At 36.6% G+C, this 24,615-nt stretch overlaps 1 protein-coding gene across 15 annotated transcripts in view; it reads right to left on the reverse strand.

Moving 5' to 3' along the window:
- The window catches only part of DLG2 (discs large MAGUK scaffold protein 2), a 2,168,441-nt gene that overhangs the window by 1,834,287 nt on the left and 309,539 nt on the right, over positions 1-24,615 (reverse strand). Inside the window, exon 3 of one of the 15 annotated variants that reach the window (XM_063783321.1) lies at positions 19,799-19,837. The exons of 13 other annotated variants lie outside the window; for them this stretch is intronic. In XM_063783321.1, coding sequence (XP_063639391.1) covers positions 19,799-19,837 — 39 coding nt within the window. Of the gene's footprint in view, positions 1-2,825; positions 3,010-19,798; positions 19,838-24,615 lie in introns of those variants that run through there. One more of the 15 variants, XM_016922465.4, reaches the window with a different exon arrangement.

Below are 24,615 nucleotides of genomic sequence, written 5' to 3' on the forward strand. Positions count from 1 at the left end.
TGATGATAATTCAATGATCAATGTCAAATTTCACTTTTGGTTAACAAGAATTATTTTTTAATAATTGACATATATCCCCTTGTCACTTTCCAAGCATCTCTCTTTTGCACCCTCTTTCCTCACCACCAGCACCACCATTCCCACTGCCAGAGTTCAGGCCCTCGCCATCTGTTACTCACACTCTTCTCTAGGCCCAGATCCCCCTTCCCACACTTAGAAATCCTCCTTCTCCTTCAATGCCCAGTTCCAGTTCAGTGTGTGTAAAAACAATATTTGAAGTCAGAGATCTAAATATGAAATGTCATCATCAAGAAATTATTTTTACTAAAACTGGGTTCAATTGAGTAGGTAGTAAGAACACCCAAGCCACTATCATCAAAAAGAAAATATGTTTGGAAAGTTGTAGGGGATTGTCTTCTTACAGCTTCAACAAACAGATGGTAAAATGTGTTAAAACATACGCCTATGCTTCTTCCAACATGCCTTGTTCCCTTACAACATACCTGCTTTGAATTCATCTAGACAGTATAGCACAGTTGATCTTCCTATATTTAATGATGTTGCAAATTACATTAGGCTTTTCTGAACACTTGGTTCTGCTTAGGGAGCTAGATAAATGCTCATATCCACTTCCCTTATCCTGTATCCAAATCCCATACTTTCTCTTCTGCAAAGTAAAATGCTGCTGTTTTCTCCTGTTCCAAAAACATACTGCTTGAATCTACTCAAATAGTTATTTCTCTTTCAGCCTTATAGTAGAAATAGTTGTTCACCCACCTGTTTTCAACATTTCAATTCACTAAGTAGTTTTTAAGTGCTATGCAAGGCCCTTAGGAATGAAGACAATGTTCTATCCAGCCATATATTCTCTAGTATCTAGCATTATCCTTAAACTCAGCAAGCACACAATGAATTCTTGGTAATTTTCATTTACTTGTATTCCCTCTCTTTTTAAGGATCTAACAGAAGAAAAATCATTGAATGAAGTCAAATCCCTTCTCACTCAGGACTGCTAAACCCTGCATATTGTTTAGATTACATTTTTATGTGACTTGACTCCTTGATTTAATCACAGCACCTCAAATTCTTGAAGACGTGTCCATTTTGATGTCACAATTTTTAAAGAATCATCTATAAATTATTGTTAAATTTACAGGAAAGTGTTTACAAACTCTAATGTACACAAAACTTTCCTGGGGACATGGGGCCTGAATTTCTGCACTTCTAATAAGCTCTCAGGTGATGTAAATGGCTTCTGATCCACTAGCAACATTGGACTTAAGAAATAGCATCTCAGGGATAAGAATTTCATACTCTCAATTCAAATAGCCCTTTTGAGTCACTGCAATCCTCTTGCAGTGACTCAAAAGAAAAGTGGGGTTAAAGAGGGGAATAGGGTGAAAGATGCCCATAATAGAAGGAAGATGTCAAGTGAAGAACTCTGCCTATTGATTCATAAACAATAAGTACTTAGTATGGATATTATTGACTAAACTGATTTAGATTGAATTCATTAGAACTTAGTTGAAAAAGCTGTATGTCCATCTTCTGCCTTTAGGATCCATTAAAACAAAAAAGTTGACTTCTAGGTGATAGCTGAGAGAGCCCCTATTCAGTCCAATCTCTCTCTCTTTTAACCTACACTCCTTGAAAATGAGATCTGGTCTTCGTAATAATGATTCTGACACAGTTAGGTCTTCAATTGTCAAACAGCATGTTGAAGGAAATTCATAATAAATAGGACTGGATTTTCAAGCACATCCTTAAAAACTCAACATATACTCAAAATATTTCATCTTCTTCCAAGAAGAAACACCTAACACGACATACCTATTTCAATGATGCTACTATTTCCTCAAAAGACACTTAAAACTCCTCTTTGAGATATACCTTCAAGCATTTGATGAGATTTTTAAGGTCCTTGGAAATGGTAAATATTTTTCTCTTGAAAGGAAGTTTGGTTTTCTTGAAATAACCAAAATTCACTAGGCAAACTTCAAGTATAAGTAATGGAAAAAAGGATTTTTTACATGACTTAAGAAAATACGATTCTTAAATCATGACGCTTTTTTCTTGTGTGACTCATGAGTTGCTCTGCAATTATCCACTTAACCACAATAAAATTAAAAAGTAACTAGAATGCCCAATGTGTAACATCTTTACATACTTTTTAATCTATTATGGGCTAGAATAAAAGTGACTGGGGAAGGTCTTTTTGCACTTCTTCCCATCCCAGCCTTCATGTTGCCAGGCATAGTATTATGGGAACAATAGCAGTCACCTCTGTACTCTGCCAACCAGAAACCCCTGTGGAGGTTGTTACTGTCGATTCATTTGGTTTTTGGTGGTTGGCGTATATGGCCATAGCTCACCAAAGCTGTTTAATCCCAAAAATTTACCAAAATCACCTGAGGATTCTCTTCTTTTTTTTTTTTTTTTTTTTAAGACAGAGTCTTGCTCTGTCATCCACGTTGGAATGCAGCAGTGCAATCTCGGCTCACTGCAATCTCCGCCTCCAGGGTTCAAGCGATTATCCTGACTCAGCCTCCCAAGTAGCTGGAATTACAGGTGCCCAACACCATGCCCAGTTAATTTGTGTATCTTTAGTAGAGATAGGGTTTCACCACATTGGGCAGGCTGGTTTCTAACTCCTGACCTCATGTGATCCACCTGCCTCAGCCTCCCAAAGTGCTGGGATTACAGTCATAAGCCACCATGCCTGGCCAGGATTCTCTTCTTACAGCTGCAACAAAGAGATGGTAAGATGTGCTTTAAGACATATGCCTTACGCTTCTTCCAACATACCTTGTTCTCTTACCACATACCTGCTTTGAATTCAGCTGGACAGTATAGCACAGGTGATCTTACTATATGTAATGATGTTACAAAATGATGTTACAGTCTTGATGTTCCATTAGGCTTTTCTGAACACTTGGTTCTGCTTAGGGAGTCAGATAAATGTTCATATCCAATTTCTTTATCCTGTATCCATATCCCATACTTTCTCTTCTGCAAAGTAAAAAGTTATCATTCTCCCAATCCATATGAGTCCAAAACTACTAGACACTGAAGCATAGAAGTGGAATTTTCAATAAAGCCTTTATCAGTGTGGTAAACGTCCTATCTTAGGCTTTGTACCAAGAAAAGTTTCTTTAAGAATATTACCTGGAACTAGAGGAATAAAGTTGAATATGAGGAAGGGACTGAAGTTGAATGTAGATGAAATGAAAATATAAATTTCACAGCCTAGACCCAGTGAAAGCAAGTACCAAGTAAGGGAATAAAAGAGACAAAACAGGAATGAGTGCAAAACCCGGAGTCCAAGGACTAACGCAAAATGGAACTCAATAGATGCTGAACACATAAGACCAGAGAATGAGTAAATGCTCATACCCAAAGGGTCATGCAAATTCCACATTGTTCTGATATGATTGGGCTTCTTCTGTGCCTAGACAAAGCACAACCGAAGGAAGGAAGGAAGGAAGGAAGGAAGGAAGGGAGGGAGGGAGGGAGGGAGGGAGGGAGGGAGGGAAGGAAGGAGGGAGGAAGGGAAGAAAGGGAGGAGGGGAGGGAAGGAAAAGAAAGAGAAGCGAGGAGAAGGGAAGGAGGGAGTGGGGGTGGGGCAGAGAGATTATGAAGGAAATCTTGGTTTCAAAGTATTTTCCTCTATTAAAAAGAACCAAGGCTTTTTGGAGAAAGGGCTCACAGGATGAGAACAAGGAAATTATGAGTCTAGTACATCTTTTTGTACTAGAAAGTAAGGAAGTGCTCAAAAATCACAGGATCATATCAAAAGGACATGTAAGCCAGCTTGAAGGGGCTCTTAATGACTAAATCTGAAATAATTTGAGCCTTAAAAATAAATTAATAGTCATGGGATATAACCTTTTTAATAAAATAATAATCCATTATTTCATCCTGATATAGAAAAAATTAATGATTAAATGGGGGAGAAGGGAAAGTTCTTCTTTCCAGAATTCCAACTAATAAATATAGAAGAAATGATGGAGTTATAAAATCATTGAGGGATTCTGCAACTAGTGGTAAAAAATAGGACAAAGAATGTGGCATTGTATAGCCTTACAGTATCTCCCCACCAATTAGAACAAAATGGGCCAGGCATGGTGGCTTATGCCTGTAATCTCTTTGGGAGGCGAACGCAGGAGATAGGAGCAACAGTTGAGCCCAAGAGTTTGAGACCAACCTGGGCAATATAGTGAGACCTCATCTCTGCAAAAAATAAAAATATACTTATAAAATTATTTTTTAAAATAGTACAAACCGGCACGGGGAGCCTCCTGTTATCATATACCAAGAAGAACATAGCATAATTTCTGTAATATTCCTGCCCAAAATGCGTAAGTTGAATCTAATCATAAGGAAACATCAGACAAATGCAAATTATAAGACGTTCTACTACATACTTGACTTGAAATCTTCAAAAATGTCAAGGTAAGAAAAGAAAAGCTTATGAACTATTGCAGATTAAAGGAAACTAAACAGGCATGACAATTAAATGCAACGGGTAATGTAACATAGATCTTGGACTGAGGAAATACAACTATAAAAGACATTATGGAGACAACTGCTGAAATGAGTATGGACTGCTCATTAGATAATAATATTGTAGCAATGTTAAATTTCCTGATTTTGATAACTGCACTATTTATATAAGAGAATATTCTTGGTTTTAGAAAATGTGTAAGTATTTAGTGATCAATGTGCCTAATGCCCCCAACTATTCTCAAATGAGTGAACGGCATCAGGCACTTCATTAATAAGACGCATGCAAAGCTGGGCATGGTGGCTAATACCTGTAATTCCAACACTTTGGGACGCCGAAGTGGGAAGATTGGTTGAAGCCAGGAGTTTAAGACCAGCCTGGTCAACATGATGAGAACCCGTATCTACAAAAACAAAAATAAACTGATATGCATATATATGTATATATGTGTGTATGTGTGTATAGAGATACAGAGATATATAGAGACATGCGTATATAGAAAATAATAAATAGAGTGAAATGTAAACAATTGGTGAATCTGGGTAAAGTGACTACTATTCTTATAACTTTTCTGTATATTTGAAATTACATTGAAATACATCACTTTGAAAAATGGTAAGGTGACTAGGAGGTGTTAGTGATAAGTATGGAACTGAGAAATATCCAGTAACATTTGTAAAAAAAAAAAAATCTACAGGAAAGAGACTCGAAGAGGAACGAAGTATACAGTGCAGAATGGCATGGAAGAGGTAGATCAGATCAGATCATTAGGGCATATGTGAGGTAGTATAATTACTTGGAGATAAAAGCACAAGCTCTGAAGTCAAACAAAATGGCCCTGGCTCTGCTACTTACTAAATGTGTGACCTTATGCAAGTTACTTAACTTCTCTAAACCTCACCTTCTTCACCTATAAAATTTACATGTGTAAGTACTCCATGTGGTTGAACAGTTATATAAAACATAGTAAATGGTAGCTATGATATTCTTTGATTAACATATCTTCCAACAATACTGTGTACCGGGCAGTCTCATTAAATGTTGAATACCTGAACATAGAATATGCTCAGCCAGGAGTCACTTCTTCCATAAGAGTCAAGGGTGCAGACACTTGAATCAATAAAGCAGAATTAATACTTGACAAGGAGGCAGAAATTGTTATTTACAAGTTTTTAAAAAGCTGATTCAAATGGAAATTGTAACAGAGATGCAATAAGATGTGCATGAAGGAACACAGTATTTTTGTGGCCCAAATAAGGTCTTTAAAAATACGACCTCTAAAATGAATTTTAATTCAAAATATCTCCTTGATGAATAAATGTGCTACTTCAAGTTGCTCAAAAAGCAGGCACTAAATAAACTCAAGATATTGTTAATGCAAATCAGCTACCTTTTATCTTACACTTATAGCACTTATACTCCCAAACCACCAGCAGGTGTGTCTTATTCTATATCTAGGAGATAATTAACTTTCAATTTCACATCAATCATTCAAGATGTAGGAACGTTGTCAATTCTTTTTACCTCACAAAGATTTACCACGTAAATTCTACAAATCTTCAGAAGATAAGTAACTATATGTAATCTGTATGAGCCCAGTTTTAAGTTACATATTCTTTCATGCCTACCTCCCCACTAAAAAATTCCCAATATCTTCCAATCTGTGATTAAGTATTGGTATTGCTCATTGAAGACAGGAGAGAAGAAAGAAATTAGCATTTGCCATTTACCAGCCATGCATAAACTCCATGTGTTTAGTTGTACTTTGTAAATGTCATTCATTTTACTAACTTCTTTTGATCATCTTATGAGACATGTAGGTTACACCTATGTTAGAGATGGAGAAACTGAGACTGGTTCAAGGTCATCAGGCTGGACAATAGCAAGGCTATTATTGGAATTCACATTTGACACTTAAGCCTAAACCCTTTAATGCAACATGCTGCAACAGTATGCATAATAGAATGTTAGGGGTTAATTAAATAATATCAGTGCTAAAACAAGTATATTTTATTGTCAAACGCATGACTAGAATATCATTTAGAAAATTCTTCAGATCACCAGATGGAAAGAAAATCAAACCTAAGGAACTCTCAAAAACTTTCCAGGACCTGTTACCAAGGATATTTTAACTAATCTCAATAGCACAGTGCTTAGCTGAAGCTACTTGGTTGGTTTCCATCAGCAAAATCTCAAACAGAATGAGAGTTTGGACTCCAGGGATCTTTCCAGCTGATGAATGCCAAGGGAGACAAGAATGCTTATGCACAGAAGTAGCTATGGACTTTCAGTATAGTTAAGCCAGGAGACAAATATTAAAGAGGTTGCTACAAATCGACTCTATTGGCCTCTCAGATTTGCTTTTTACATGCTGTGAACACAGAGTATTCAATAAATATTAGTTATGCAATAAAATTGTAACAATTTTTTCCAGAGGATAAGAACTAACTTTAACAGAAAATAAGCAGCAGAAGAGAAAAAGATGGCAAAACAGCTATGAAATAATAGACTTCGGAGGAATCTTTGCTGTCAGGCACATAAGTATAGGTTTACTTAATATTCTGTTTAATGGTGATTTTATGCAATTTTATAATCAGTCCAATTAAACAACTCATATAAGGAAAGAATAGCATTCAGTCTACAGGGAGACATTATCCATAGAGACACATGTTAAGTAGGAAAATAAACCTCTGTCTCTGACATGTAAAATACAACATCCCTCTCATCTCCTCAAATCGGATATATAAGGACTTTTATTACAACTTGCCAAAATGGCAAGATTGTTTTGTTTTGATTTTCTTTTTTTTTTTTTTTCACTTAGTTCTTTCTTATTTTTTCCTTCTTTTGGACATACAGCTCTGAATCATAAGACTGTAAAGAATTCTACTCATAAATACCAAAAGCTTAGTCCCCTCTTATGCATACCATGAAATGAAGGGTATTTTTTTGGCAGATTAATAAATCTAATATCAACTATCACTTGAAAAAAGTATCACATTCCACTGCACCAAAAGGATGAATTTAAATGAAAGTCTGTAATTTCACCTGGAATTGGTCCAGTAAGTGACAGCTGATGGCTAATCTCAAAAAGAACATGCTTGTAAACACCTGTGTTCCAATTATCTGAAAATCAATTTTAGATTGTAGAAATTATTGAAAATATATTCCTATAAAATGTGTAATAAAATTTATTATAATTATGATGTAATTTTATTATATATAATTATATTATTGTACAAAATGATACAATCATATTATAATTTATTGTAGTGTACAAATTATATTAATTATATAAAGTTAATTATCATATACATATCATTATAGTACAGATATAATCATTTCCATTATATTATTTTAAATTTTATGATCTACTGTGCTAGAAAATCTTATGAGAATGGACTGCTTAAATAAAATTGTAGAAAAATAAAACCAAGAGCCATTAAATATGTCACCTTTCTTTTTCCCCAACTTCCCCAATAACTAAAGAGTTAGCTTAAGAGAAAATATTATGCCCAAATACCAAAGTACAGATTAGAAAATATGCTACCCAATATACCTAAGGTATCATTAGCATACTTTTGTATTGGTTAAATAAAGTATACTGCCTTTTGTTCTAAAGTGATAGTGGAAAGCCAGCTTGTAGATGAATGGTTTTTATGTTGCAAGAACCATCCAATCAACTGCAGTCCCCAAGTATGACATGAAGCTTTGTAGTTCTCTCTTAGACTGCCTAATGTTGTACGATAATCTTGAGACCACTGGAAAGCCACACAGGACCCCATAGTCAAACCAGCAGGCCATTCTGCCTGTTTCCAGACAAGGAAAACTATGCTGATAGTTCCACTAACAGTCTTTGGAAAATAGTAATGTTTCTTCTTGCTTTATTGAAAAATACATCTATGAGCTTCTTCTCGTATTTTCTTCTTTCTCTTTTTATTCCATTCATTCTTTTCCTTTCCCTTTCCCTTTCATTCCCTTCCTGAACAATTCAGTCCCAAAGCCATTGGGTGAAGTAGAGCAAGGTCTACTCTGGTGGTGAAGGAGTTTGGAGAACAGAGCTACAGTGGTCCAGAGCAGAGTGTCAGAGTGGCCCAGGGCCTAATCAAGATGAGAAGGGTATTCAAGTATGGAGGCAGACCACAGCAGAGTTACAGAGCCTGACAGAATGAGGAAAGAGTCCTTGAAGATAGGTAGGCTAATATGGGCTGTTGGAACTAAAACAAGTTAAGGAAGGCCAAATAGGCTACATAATGTCTGAGCATGGAGTTAAAACCTGAGTAGTATGAGGAGGGCGCCCATGTGATGGGAAGGGACTGAAGTGCTTTGTCCTAGCTAAGTAGAGTGACGAGGTCTCCCATGCAGAGCAGTGACCTAGCAAGGGTTGTGAGAGCCTGAGTTTGGTGAGGAGGGTATCTGTGCTGGGGTGGCAGTAGCAATGGGAGACTGGTTACATACAGAAGGATGGGTCAAATAAGTAAATAAAATAAGGATAATTTGAATCTATCAGAAAAGAGAGTGAAAATATGGCAGTAGAGAAAACTACAATGAATTATATAGTGTTAGACTGGAACTGGAGTAATCAGTGTGAACTCACGGTTTTCAATAGAGATAGATAAATATAGATATTAATATAGATGTAAATTTGTCTGAGTTTAAACATACACAAAAGTGAAAATAACTTCACAGTGGGGAAGCCTGGAAAACACAACTTCAATTGTGTGCTCAGAGTGAACATCATAAGTAAATGCAGCAAATCTAATTACGTGCCACCTGATAGGATGCAATGAAAAGATCACAGCCTCACTTCTGTAATACTCCTATTTCAGAAATGTCAGTCACAAAAAAAGAAAAAAGTAAAAGCTGAGAGTCTGCCCCAGAATTAAGGAAATTAGAAAGACATGACAACTAAAGATGACATGTGATTCTGAACTAAATTCTTTGCTATAAAGCACCTCTAACTGGGACATCTGTTAATTTCCCATTAATACCAATATTGGTAATATTGGTATTATTGGTATTAACAGGAAATTAACCAATGTCCCAATATGTTAATTTCCCATTAATACCAATATTCCCAATATTACCATCTGATTTTGATGGTAATATTGCAGTTATATAACAGATTGCTCTTGTTCCCAGGAGATACACTAATGTATTAGGAAGAAATGGAACAAGTTGGTCACTTAACACTCATATGGGTCAAGAGACTTTTTTAAGTGCTGTACTGTACTTTCACATTTGAGATTATTTCAAAAAAAAAATTTAATGCCCTAAAAATAAATTTTAAAAATTATTTCTAAAAAACAAAGAAAGAAAATTACATCTAGGTCATAGAAGATGTTAATTCTTTGTGGTTGTCTAAATGCAAACCCCTCACCCACTTTTCAACTTCAAGAGTCTATTTTTGTGTTAATAATAAATGCCATTCATCAAACATACCATAGCAAGTTGAGCATTGTATGTACATTATCTCATTTACTATTCCCAATACTCCTATGAGATAGGTATTATTTTTATCCCTTTACGAAGGAAGAAACTCAGGAAGAGAGAGGTTGAGATGTTTGCCCAGTTTGCTTAATTTATAACTGGCAGAGCTGGGATAGGAACTAGGTATGTCTCACTCCAAAGCCTGTGGCCTTAACTATTACAAACTGACTCTTTATGTCTGGAGTAATTGTTAGATTTTCTTTGTTTTGCTCTGGGTTAACAGGGATTTTGTTTGTTCATCTTGTTTTTCTTGTCATCTAGGATGTTTTATGGACCATGACTCAGCAGTTCCAGCTCAAAGATTCTTTCTCCCTGAAGCCTCCTTCACCAAAAGTCATTTCTCCCTTCCTCCCCATTATTGCCTTTGCACTTTGCATTTATCTTGTGATTCTTATGACCCTGTGTCATTGGAATATATGTTTTATTTCCCTACATGTAAACTTTGCAAAGTTAAGGGCCAAGTCACACTCCATTCTTTATCTCACATAAGCAGTGGCTGTCAAATTTTACTGTGCACCAAAATCACCCAAAGAGCTTGTTAAAAAACAGATTACTGGGCCGTATCACCAGAGTTTCTGATTCAGTAGTCTAGGGTAGGGCCTAGAATTTACTTTTCTAATAAATTCCCATGCGATGCTGGTGTTGCTGGTCCAGGGACTGCACTTTGAAAAACATTTCAGTACTGTATAGAGCTTACCAGTCTCTTACCAAAGTAGCTAAATAGTGTTTTTTGATTTATAAAACTATAACACATACATTACCTTCTTTGCTATAATATATCCAAATACAGATATAATATATGTGTGCCATAGAATGCCTCCTATTATATGGTAATAATAAATTGGTTGGTTCATCTTTCCCACCTTTTATTCATTCACTCATTTCTTCAACAAATATTTCTTAAGTGTTGACTGTGTGCCTTGTACTGATAGAGCAGTGAATAAGACAGATTAGCCTCTGCTATGATAAAAACTAACAGTCTAGTAGAAAAAAAGAAGACTAAGCAAAATATGACAAATTTCCATACTTCACTTCCAATTATCTTCATGGGAAGAGATATTTGAAAAATGGGAGCAACAAAACAAAATGTGTATTAGCACAATAACACATTAAAGTTATAATGGGTTAGGCAGAGAAAGGTTTGTCAGTGTTAAGAGACTTTTCACTCTAGAGTACCTGAAGCACTAAAACAATCTTCAAAGATGTAGAGACCTGAGAACACGATACTGCCCCTCCAACTCCTCAGGGATACAGTAAATGGAATCACTGCAGGAAAAGCTAGAGTCTGGGGCAGGCAAAACAAACAAGGAGTAAAATTAGAAAGAAGCAGGAAAACCATAAAGGAGATACCCCTTATGCCCATCAGAGATGGACTCTCAGATGTTCATATGCTGTATGAATAGATAGATGGGAAAGAAAATTAGAATTCTGCAGAATCCTTGGGGATCCATGTACATTCATGTTGTCCAGAAGCAAAATTTTCTTTCTGGATATATGCAATAGTTTAATCAAGTTACTACTATAGTGTCAGTGAATATCAGGCCTAAAGAATATAGGGTATAATGAGAATACATGACAGAAAGCCTGTTCTAGGGAGTTTATTTCCCAAAGGAGGAAGAACATTCAACTGAGACAGAAGGATTAGTAGGCATTTTCAGGCATGGGAGTTTGAGGACAGGGAAGTGGAAGAGATGGAGAACGTGCAAGAACCTGAGAGAGGAGAAAGCATGACAAGGACCCTAAAAAAATTATTAGAGACTGGCCACGGTGACTCACACCTGTAATCCCAGCACTTTGGTAGGCAGAGGCGGGAGGATCACTTAAGGTCAAGAGCTCAAGACCATCCTGGCCAACAAGACGAAACCTCATCTCTACTAAAAATACAAAAATTAGCTGGGTGTGGTGGTGCATGCCTGTGATCCCAGCTGCTCAGCAGGCTAAGGTAGGAGACTTGCTTGAACCTGGGAGGCAGAGATTGTAGTGAGCCGAGATCACACCACTGCACTCCAACCTGGCTTACAGAACAAGACTCCATCTCAAAACAAAACAAAACGAAAAAAACAACTCATTAGAGAAGGACAAAGAGAATGGTATAAGATAAGGCTGGAGAGGCAGGCAGGTAGGTAGACTGATATATTCTGAACTCGGTTTTTAGGACCTTGAAAGTATTGATCATGTCAGAAAATTTTGTATCATTGTTGCCAGGAAGACTATATACGTTCTATAAAGGTGGAATGAGAGAATCAATGAATGGATGGATGTGTAAAGCAAATATGTGGTACAAAAGACAGAGGCATAAAATTCATATGGCATGATCTGGAAGCAAAGCATTGAATGGACCAATGTAAAAGAGAAAAGGAGTCTGTGAGTCTCGATTATGCAGGGCTAGAACTGTGAGAGGGCTGAAAATCATCTTATCAATCTGCTTACTGTAGAAATGAAAAAACTAAGGCTGGTGAACTCAGGTGGCTTCTCCAAGAACACAAAGCCAGTAGTGACTGAACCAGGACTTGAATCTCCTGGTTCCCAAACCAAGAAGCTTTCCACTACAGTCATAGCTCGTTCTGGACCTAGAAGTATAAGAATAAGTCTCTAACGGTCACTATGCAGGCAGATGCCAAGCACATCAGAACCTTATCCCTAACAGATGCATAACTAGCAGCTGCCACAATTTTTCTAGTTGAAAAAGTTTCTAGTTAGAACTTAGCTATGGATGATATAAGAAAAATACTTATCCCTCCCTGTCATAAAATTGATTCATTTAGAAAATGGCTATTCTCTCTGTGTTATTATTTCCTTTTCTACCTTGAGCCTGAGAGAATTAATACAAATAGTATAGTAGCAACACTCAGCACAAAATTATCTTAAGAGCACATGAGGTCAGACTGTCATGGGAAGAAGTCTCTCCAAGCAGCTGCATAACTACCTATAATTCACAGGAAGGTAGAATCAATAGGATTCTGGAAGGCTGACCGCACATTCTGTTCCTCTTTAGGTAACTACAGTTTGTCAGAAACTTGGACAGACACTACTAACATATCACAAATAATGATTTTGCCCTGAGTGACTTTTGGTCTGTTATTTCCAACCTTCTTTCTCTCTGCTGATTAAGTTCACTAATAATACTATTACATAAAGAAATAACTTATATTTTACTCATTTAAACATCACATTTGTTATTAATCAAAGTATTACAATTTGGCTTTCTTTTTTCTATGCTTCTCATACTAGTCAGGCAAGGTGGTAGGTAAGAACTACACCATCATCTTTTAGGAAGTGTCAGAATGCCTGCTGGGCCTACATTCCCCTTCTGAAGGATTTCCTACAGATAAGCTATCCCAGACTGACTGGTGATTGCTGAGCACCTAACCTGAGACTAGTCAATTGCTAGATGGGCCAGTAGGTATGAAATGGCCTGGTATAAGAACTCTGCCTTACACAGGTGGTGATAGGCTAATCCAATTGGATACTCTCACTTGAAAAGTTAAAAAAAAAAAACAAAAAACAGTCAGTTAGTTGATAATTTCAGAGGAATAGAAGCCAAAACAGAGAGCTGCACATTCAGCATAATAGTAGAGATGAGATTTGGGAGAATGGCTGTTGAGGATATAGGAGAATAACCTGGTGGCTAATAACAACAGCAGCTACAACAATAACAAGAACAATCATAATAAAGGCTTACTTTTATTGAGCTCTTACTATATTCCAGACATGATAAAAAATTCAAATGCATTATTCTACCTAAACCTTGCAACTACCTATGAAGTGGGTTCTGTTATTACCTCCATTTCACAAATAGGAAAATTGAGACGGAGCAAAGTTAAGGAAGAGCACAGTCACTCCTTTAGTAAGTGATGGAACCAGGATTCTAACCCAGATTTGTTTGATTCCAGAACCCTGCTCTTAACCACTATCCTAAGTTAGAGCTTATTTTATGTTTAGAAGGACATTTTAGGCTTCATACAATGTTTAGATCTCTGCCTTTTGTATTCCCACCTGAATTTGTACAGCAAACCCCCATTACTTAAGGAAAATTGAACACAAGGAAGGTGGTGCTCTGGAACTAAAATGTATGCTCAGGCTTGGTTTTGAAGTACACAGCTGAAAGTTATGTTTTCCAACCTTGGAATTGTTACCCTACCATATGTATCTTAATCATATCTCTGGCATCTTACTGTACATAGGTTTCATTATCACTCTTTGTTCATTTTGACCATGAGAAATGATGATAATAATAGCAGAGGGAGAAAAGAATATTAGAATATGGGAACATACATGTAAATATCTTGGTCCACGTAATTCAATAAATATTTATTAAGTGCTATTTATATGCAATGTACACATACCCATGTATGTTCCCCTTATTACCCAGGTTGATATAAAAGTCACAATGCAGCATAGCTATGTGTTGTGTTCATGTCTCCCAATCTCTATAATTTCTGTTACCATACTATCATGTATCAGAGTTGATACTAAGATCAGAAATTGTGTTTGTGTGTGTATGTCTGTGTGCGTATGCAGTATGGGGTGCTAGAAAGATTCAGAGATCTGAGTTCTAGTCCCAATTGCCATTAACTAGCTATCTGGCCTTATAAACTTCACATCAACTCTCTGACCCCAGTTCCCTCATTTGAAAGAAATGGATAATTGAACAAGAGGAAATCCAAGACCCTGTTAACTTTGAAGTTCTGCTATTTAGTTCTCATTTACTTTTATTTAAAAAGTGAAATTAAATGTCTCTCCTTGACCAGATAGAAGAAGGCATACCCTCTAAATGTGTACTGGTCAATTTCCAGGACGTAATGAAATGTTATACATGGTTTTCAAAAATATTTTTTGTGGAGGGTTTGAATCAGACCTTTTTGTCAAACAAAATCTTAGACAATCCCAAATACATAAGGCTAAAAGTAAATAAACAAAGCTGCTCTATTGAAGAAAGGAAGAGGAATCCTTGTTGTTACACCTAGCAGATTCTGCTTGGGTTAGATCTGTGGAACCCTACATTTTCCAGGAACATAGCTTAAAAACTATGGCAAACCAGAGAGCAGAGGTACATTAATCAAGTTAAATGTTATTGTTCATCCACTATGCATAGAGCAATATAAAAGGAAAGTAGAGAAGTAGAAAACATACCCTCTGCTTGCAAGGAGCCTGCAGTTTCCATGAAGAGATTGGGTAGAAACTTCAGAATTAATTTAAGAAAACCACAAAGCAAAGAAAAGCGGGGGCAAGAAAGGTAAATCCTAGGTTCTGAGAAAATGCACAGCAGAGACTAACTCAAGGTCCAAGAATTTTATTTAACAAAATTCAATATTTTTAAAAAGGAGATTATACAGGTTGAGCATCCCAAATCCCAAAATCTGAAATCTGAAATGCCCCCAAATCTGAAACTTTTTGAGTGCCAATATGATGCTCAAACTAAGTACTCATTAGAGCATTTCAGATTTCAGGTATTCAGATTTGGGATGATCAACTAATAAATATTTCAAAAATTAAAAAAATTGAAATCCAAAACACTTCTGGTTGAAAGCATTTCCGATAAACGATACTCAACCTGTAGTACAGAATACTTCTTGATTAAACAGAAAAGGACAGTAAAGCTGTCAGGGGATCTGACAACATGGAAGTCATTGCTGACTTTAACAACAGCAGCATCAGTAGAAAGTTGGAAATGGAAATGATTTGTCTGCTTATTTCCCCATAGCATTTATTCAATTATGCAAGCATTTTATTTCCATATTTTTAAATTTATTTATTGTCTGTCTTCTCCCTATTAGAACATACGCTCCATGAGGACAAGTATCTTTCCAGGTACATTCAACTCTATATTACCAGAGCCTAAAAATAGTGCCTGGAATTGTAGGTTCTCAGTAAATATTTGTTGAATGATTGAATGACCATGTATTGTGCTAGGTATTAGGGAATAGAGTAAGGGATTACAAAATGAATATGGCATGGTTTCTGGTTTTGAGAAGCTTACAATCTAATGAAAGACATATACTAATTCACAAGCAACTACATCACTGTTTCTCAAACTTGAATAAAGAGCGGTACTCTTTAAATGTCACAGGCTATTGATAAAGTTTGGCTGAAACTAAGCTGCTACTTTCCACATAAACGATACTGACTGTGGTAACTTGGCTTTAGATTGGTATAAAGCAGCGATTATAGATTAAGTCCACCTCTGTTCTCTTTACCATAGCCTGCGACATTTGAAGAGTACCACTTGTCACCAACGAAACAGTAAACACAAGCGCAACTACAGGCCTTCCGGGAAATCTGCAGCAGTGCTTAGTTGTAAAGTGGTTATCCAGAGAATCTGAAATAGGCTTTGGATTTCTTTCTTTTCTATTTATTTATTTATTTTTTTGAGACGGAGTCTCACTCTGTCGCACAGGCTGGAGTGCAGTGGCGCGATCTCGGCTCACTGCAAGCTCCGCCTCCCGGGTTTACTCCATTCTCCTGCCTCAGCCTCCCGAGTAGCTGGGACTACAGGTGCCCACCACCATGCCTGGCTAATTTTTTGTATTTTTAGTAGAGAACGGGGTTTCACCATGTTAGCCAGGATGGTCTGGATCTCCTGACCTCATGGTCCGCCCGCCTCGGCTTCCCAAAGTGCTGGGATTACAGGCGTGAGCCACGGCGCCTGGCTGGATTTCTTTCTTTTATACTGTGAAAGGAAAACACAAAAATGTTTGTAATGTCACAGAAAATGTGCAGCACTTAGTATATATCTAACTCCTCTCATAGACCAGCTCCTTTATTTTCATATGTTCCCGGATCACAAGTAGGCAATGTAGAGAGGAAAGAAGATACATTCCAGAATCCAACTTGGGTTTGAGTCCCAGCTCTGCCACCAACTAGCTGTGTAACTGTGGACAAGTTACTTAATTTCTATGAGATTCAATCTTCTCACATAAAATACAGAAAATACCCATCTTGTAAAATTATTGTAAGATTAAACTAAATTATATAGAGAATGATGCCTGACACATAATAGAAGTTCATTAAATGTGAGTTTACCTCCCCTTCTCCTGGTTTCAGCCTCATCTGCAAGTCTCTTCTATGCCACCACCATTTATGATACATTTATTTCACAAATATTTATTGAATACTTTCTATGTACCTGCCACTGCTTTGTGTACTTTGGATACAGCAAAGAGAAAGGGCCTTTCTCTCACAGAGCTTACATTCTATAAAATGCCTGACCCAAGTAGGAGGAATGGAGATAAATGTTTGAGATGGGTATTAAAAATACATAGCTGGCAAATGAACCTAGTCTCAGGCTCTTGGCTTAGAGATTAACTACAACCTGTCCAGATTTACTTGCTGCTGCCAGGTGAATGGGGCCGAAGAGCCCTTCCAACCCTTTAGGAAATATTAGTGGAGATCTGACCACATGTATGTCAGTAGTTGAACCTTTTTTTTGAGACGGAGTCTTGCTCTGTGGCCCAGGCTGGAGTGCAGTGGTGCGATCTTGGCTCACTGCAAGCTCCACCTCCTGGGTTCAGGCCATTCTCCTGCCTCAGCCTCCCCTAAGTAGCTGGGACTACCAGCGCCCACCACCACGCCCGGCTAATTTTTTGTATTTTTAGTAGAGACGGGGTTTCACTGTGTGAGCCAGGATGGTCTCAATCTCCTGATCTCGTGATCCGCCCACCTTGGCCTCCCAAAGTGTTGGGATTATAGGCGTGAGCCACCACGCCCGGCCAGTTTAACCTTTTTTAATGTAACCTGGAAGACTGAAGACTCCCTAGCTCTAAATTCTATTAGTAAAGCAATGTTATGCTAATGAAAGTTGTGAATTTGGGAACTCATGACAAAGTCAATGTCATCTCAAGAAGAAACGCAAAGGCTGCAAGGACAGGGGATGAAAAATACTGCAAGAAATAAGCAACAATTGAACTGAATAAACTATTGTAGGCAAAGACAGGTTGGCCATCCACACAGTATAACGAAAGAAGACGCTGACCTTGTCTTTAGGGCACAAGGCATGTGCTCCACAAACATTTGTTAAATGTATGAATGAATGCCTGTGACTGCAATCTGTCAAAACACCACCACCAAAAATGGAACGGAAGAAAACTGGAGGAAAAACTAAAAGTACATAAAACAGAAATCTAAGAAATAGAAGACTCAAGACAAGTAATAAAAGAAAGATTGTTAGAGATATATAATACATAACATAGTTTGACAGACTGTAAACGGTGGGAAAAAAAGAGAAAAAGAACTAAAATTGCTGCCTAGATTCTAAGCATGTGAAAAAAAAAATCCTCTTTTAGTTAGTGTAGAGTTTAATTATGAAGATAACTACTTTATATGGAAATCTTTTTTCAAGCATTTTTTTAGCAGACGTTGGCTAGGTGACAGAGGAGAAGAGCCAAATTCATAATGAGGTCATTTTTCTCTAAACCACGATGATCCCTTTCCTCAATTTCACAGGAATGTTGAATCACCCCATAGTATAAAATAATTCCCAACACCGATGGGAAAGAGATGTTTCCTGGTCCTGCCACAGTACTGATCCACTTTCAAAACTGAAAATAGATTCTTTACTGACACTGATTTAGTTCCTTATCCATGTGCTATCTAGTCTGGTCTCTCTATTTAGGCACAGTTTCATTTGTGTTTAATTGGATAATAAAACCACTGATATATTAGACTTATAATGTTTTTTGACAGTTACAGGTGCTTATGTCAAAATAAAACAAGAAGCTGGGCGCGGTGGCTCATGCCTGTAATCCCAGCATTTTGGGAGGCCAAGACCGGCAGATCACTTGCAGTCAGGAGTTCAAGACCAGCCTGGCCAACATGGTGAAACTCCTTCTCTACTAAAAATACAAAAATTAGCTGGGTGTGGTGGCACATGCCTCTAATCCCAGCTACTCAGTGGCTGAGGCAGGAGAATCGCTTGATCCCAGGAGGCAGAGGTTGTAGTGAGCTGAGATCATGCCACTGCACTCCAGCCTGGGTGACAGAGCGAGACTCTGTCTCAAAAAATAAAATAAAATAAAATAAAATAAAACAAGAAAGAAAAGGTAACAACTCTTTTCAGAAAGCCAGTTTCTAATTTAAAAAAAAAATTAAGGGGAAAAAAGGAATTAAAAAAAAAAAACTGACCCACAAAATATGCTAGTTATCCTATTTACCCCTTACCATCCATTCACTTTTCTTTTTCCTGCAATGTGCCCAGGATGCCAATTTCTACAGACTAAGTCACTCAGATTCTTTGCCTTTTGGCTTCTGGTTGGGATCAGCTAATGTGAGGCTCTGGCAGAAAACCAGAGAATAGGAGAAGAGAAGGTCAGGGTATTTTTTTGCCAGTGGTTGTGTTCTTCTCCCTAAGAGCAAAGCTCCTATCCAGCAACCCCTCTCTTGCAGCTTAAGTTCTTACCGAATCCTGGTCAAACTTCCTTTTGTCCTTTGGACCTAAGTGTAATGATGATGGCCAGATTTTTGTAGTTCACCTTAACTATGAACACATCTGTCTAAATAACCCCTCTAATAAATTATCTTCAATTAAACTTTTGAGAGTGTGATTCCTTTCCTTCCACGACTCTAATATGCAAAATTATTTAACTTTACTATATAAGCTTTACTAGCTAATAATAATGTTAGCTAGCATTTATTTAATATTCCTTATATGGCAGACTATAGAGAGTACTTTACATGACTTATTTCATCATTTAATCTTCACACACAAAATACTACTATTGTTATTATTTTCCCTATGGTGGGTAATATTATTATTCATTATTCAGACATTGACACCCATTCGCCTCACTTCCATGAGATGCATATACTTACTCCATTGATGTTGGCCTTGGTCCTGTGTCTTGCTTTGGCCTATAGAATAGGGAGAAAATAATGATATGCCAATCTGAGCCCAGGTCTTAGGAGGTTGTCCAGTCTCCTATATTTACCACCACCATAAAAAGGACATGCCCAAATTAGCTTCTCAGTCCCAGGAGAAGATTTAGAGACATGTACCAGAGCCACCTCAGTCAAATACAATACATATCAATCCACCTGCAAAAAAAATGTAACAAGACCTCCCAACCAATCTAAGTCCAGCTCAGATAATCCTGAGCCAACACACAGATCCATGAGTATAAAAGATTGCTATCTTAAGCCACTGAGTTTTGGGATGGCTTATTATGTAGCAATTTTACAGTAATAGCAAACTGATGAATTCCAATTTTATATATGGACCACGGACTCCATATAGGGGTTTTCTACCAAAAAAAAAAAAAAAAAATTAGCATGAAGTCAATAAAAAGTCATTCTGCAGTAAAACCAAGTTATAAACCATTAAACTATTAATCTGCAAAAATTGTTTCTAATTGTTACTAAGAAAAGATTCCCAATAGGCATTTAAATGAAACATATAGTCATTACCACAAAAGACAAGGCCCTTCATAGCCTGCTTACGTCTTTATTCCCGCAACCTGACATCCTCCCTGTCCCTGCCCATCACTAGAGACACAAATTTACCTGAATTTGTTTGGGTATGCTGTGCAGTCTCTCAGCTCTGTTTCTTTACATGTACTGTTCTCTCCATCTGAAAATTTCTTCTACTTTTTATCCCTTAACTCACCTCTAGTATCATCTTACCCTGATTCCTGCAGGCTGAGTCTGGTGCCCTTGTTCTGTGTTTTCTGTTTGCCTCTGCTTATCTCTCCCATAGCCATTATGGCACTGTATTTTAACTATGAGTTCCTTGAGGGTCAGGATTTTGCTTTCTGTTTATCACCATATTCCTACTAATAACATGCTACCTGGCACATAGCAGTCTCTCAGATGCTGATACAATCATTTTAGAAAGCTATAAACCATCCAATTGGTTTGAAGGGAACACTGCATTGGTAACTGATAGGAAAAGTAATTGAGGAATTAAGAGTTTGTCAGTCTTAATTCAGCACTATCTAAAATGAAAGGTACTGATTCCTGGTTCTTGATACAAATCTCCCTAGAATAGACAAAAATAATCCATCAAACTGCCTTAGCTTGAGGTATATATTCCTTGAGAATATCTAACACCCTTTGTCTAATTCTTTGCTCAGCATTCTTGTGCTGGCAAAGTTGGTGTCCTGGGTGGACAAAATATTGGTCAGGAAGATAGAAGAAGAAAATAGTAAAGATAACCAATCCCTCATTCTGGAGCTAGCCACACTTCATAGAAATAGGTTAGCATGAGTCTGTTTTTGAAGTTAATCTCCATTGAATAAACTAAAAATAACTGCAGGATTTCCAAAGCTAAGCCCCAATCCTGACTTATAAAAAGTCCCACCAAGGGACTGTCCCTTCACCCAAGAGGCCTGGCCTAAAACAACCAGCAGATGTCTTGGGCATCCCTTTCCCTACAGTACTCTGCAGTGGTAGCAACTGCTAAGGGGGAGAAAAACTAGAAAAATCAGACTGGTGGGATAGCAAACCCAGATGCTGTCCTCCCTGTTGCTAATGGTAACAGGATTAGACTAGATGGGGAACTGTAATTAGGCACTTGGCTTTTATATCTGACATGTTTACAGCCATCGTGCTATTCTGGGCTCTTACATAACATTTATATCTGATGCTATAATAGGCATTTTTGTGATCGTACTTTCTTCCTCTTCCATCTAAGTGACTACAACAAGCAAGCACTTCTTTCCTCTTCCAAGTTTGGACCTGAAATGCCCCACTCATATATGTATGCTCTGTAAATATCTGCTTTTTAGCCTTAACTTTTTAATAAACACAGATGCTTAATCTTGATTCTATGCTGTTATTTGATTAATTTCTCTATTCATGTAGATCAGAGATTGGCAAACTATAGTCCATAGACAAACCTGCCCCCACAGTCTGTTTTCATATGGCTTATGAGCTAAGAATGATTTTTACATTTCTCAAATGTTATATAATACAAACAAACATAAGCAAAGAAAAATGCAGCAAAGCCAATATATGACCCACAGCCTAAAATATTTGCTATTTGGCCCATTACAGAAATGTTTACCAACTCTTCATCTATATCAATGTTGTCCATTACAGATGAGGCTAATTTATCTAGCATTTGATGATGATGGTGAGGATGAGAATTAATATTTGTAGGATGTTTACCATATGCCAGAAACTAAGCACTTGCCATTTATTATCTCAGTTAATCTTCACAAACATTCTTTGAGGCCAATGCTGTTATCAGCCTTATTTACAGATATAGAAAGTTTAAATAACTTGCCATGGTCACACCTACAGTAAGTGGTGAAGCCCAGATTTACATCCACACAGTCCAGTTGAAGACTCCATCCTATAATACTTCCAAAAATCAATAGAATCATGACATCTTCTAGTAAGTATATAATCCCCTTTACATGATAATCTGATAAAGGATTACTCAGTCTCTGGTTACCCATGCTGAGGTAAATTGTCCCATCATTGAATAGCTCGAAATTCAGAAGTTGTCTACAGTTTGAAATGAAACCTTATAGATAACTTTTATCTCTTAGTCTTATTTATTTCCTCTGAACCACACAGACTAAATTTATATCCTTTACAACATGCCCTTCAAATATCGAAGATAGCTCAGATCTTTCCAAAGTCCTATTTCACTCTACACATTCATTCACCTAGAACTTTTCAAGCATTCTTCCTTATTTTTTATTCAATAGAATTTCAAAGCCTTCTCGCCACCCTAGTCACACTCCTTGGTTGGCTCTATAGTATAAAGTATGCTGCCAAGAACCACAAAATACCAAATATCTTTAACGGTCTCTAGTTACATGTACCTAATCAACACTCACTAAACATACCATTCTTTTTCATGACTCTGTCCTGTGCTCTTTATCTCTACAAGGAATGTTCTTCTCCCTTTTCTTTATGGGCCAAACTTCTAATAATTTTTCAAAAGTCAATTATCTCTGTGTTTTAACCATACTCTGTACATTCCTCTATAGTAAAATGTGTCACACTGTATTGTCTCTATTAATTATCTCACATGTAAGATTAGGGCTTCTTAAGAAAAAACATTGTGTCTTATTCAGTTTTGTATGAATGCATATATTTATGAACCAATAATGGATAATACCTTATTTTGTTATAATACCATCCATTTTACTTAGGCAGCCAATATTAAACCTATATAAGGAATTCTAAAAATGACATCTCTCAGCTTTGTAAAATTTTAACTTATTATAATTTATTATAATTTATAACCTTATAAGTATATGATTATAATTTTGTAATTATGAGTTACATGTAATATACAATTATATTTAAATTATAATTTATAAACTTACCATATTTAACATTCTTTGAGATGTTATAAATTAAATTTGATAATGATCATTGTTTTTATTGAGATATCATACATTCATGCTGAAAGCATGAAAAGATTTTCAAATTCCTAAGTCCCCAGATCCTAAAGTTTCAGTTTGACTCTGATAAACAAAATTCTGACCAGAGAAAATTCAAGGCAGATTTGTCTCCATTTACCTTTTAAAAATACTTTCACTCACCTAGGAGCTTGAAAAAGTAAATACTTTAGAGTCTAAAAAAATTCAAAATCACCCAAGATCTTGTGAAAGACTGTTTTCTGTCTATGAAGTGTGATGTCCACTTCAACTTGTTTTCCATAGAGCAAGCACTTTTATCATTAAATTGATGGATGTGGCTTTGGCAAGAAAAACATTTAGAAAAATATTGAGAAATGATGAATTTTTAAAACTACCCTCAACTTATTTAGAATTAAAACACTCTTTAGGAACTATGGCAGAGATTTCTAGTAATCACCAAAACCCTTTTGGATATACATCTAGGTCAAACTTCCTGGTCTCCCTTGCATTTGACTGTGGCTATATAACTGAATTATGGCTTTTGAGACGAGACCATACATGATGTGTGTCACATCTAGACCTGACCAATAAAAACTTCTCACAGGTTCAGGGAAGTCATATTTAGAAAGAAAAAAATAAATTTTTTAAAAAGGGGAAAAAAACTTTTTACAGGTGATCCCCCTTCCTCTTTTTACTCTTTTGGCTAGCTAGAATGGAAATGATCCAAATAGTGACCTTCAGAGCCCCTTGACCTACTTGTTGAAGATGGCAAAGTCATAAGATGAAAAACATTAAAGTTCTTGAATTAATGCTAAAGAGAAAACTACCTAACCATGTACAGTCACATTAGATTTTGACATAAACAAGAAATAAATCCTTATTATGTATAGCCACTGAGATTTTGGGATTTATCTGTTATAGCAGCTAATGTTAACAAATACAAGGATAGATCAACTTACACAGATTCCCAGCAAATGAAAACATCTCCATATCTCTTCATGGACATTTAAGTACATTAATAAACTACAATAATGTAACATAGTCTATATCCAATAGTCAAGGTGTTTACAATTGTTTTTCATGTAAAAGCATCTCCACAGAGGTGCTGCATGGAGAAAACTACTTAAAAACTTACAAATGCCATTACATAACTAATATTTAAATGTGAATGAACCTATTCATTCATAATTGAAAACCGCAGCATCATTGAAGGTAAAATAATTTACTTCTTGGTTTTTGTTTCCTAATATGTAAAAGTTTATGTATCTCTCTTTTTTTTTTATTCAGCAGTTAAAAACTCCTGAGCAATAACTG

This window comes from Pan troglodytes, chromosome 9 (assembly GCF_028858775.2).
Source record: "Pan troglodytes isolate AG18354 chromosome 9, NHGRI_mPanTro3-v2.0_pri, whole genome shotgun sequence".
Lineage (NCBI taxonomy): Eukaryota > Metazoa > Chordata > Mammalia > Primates > Hominidae > Pan > Pan troglodytes.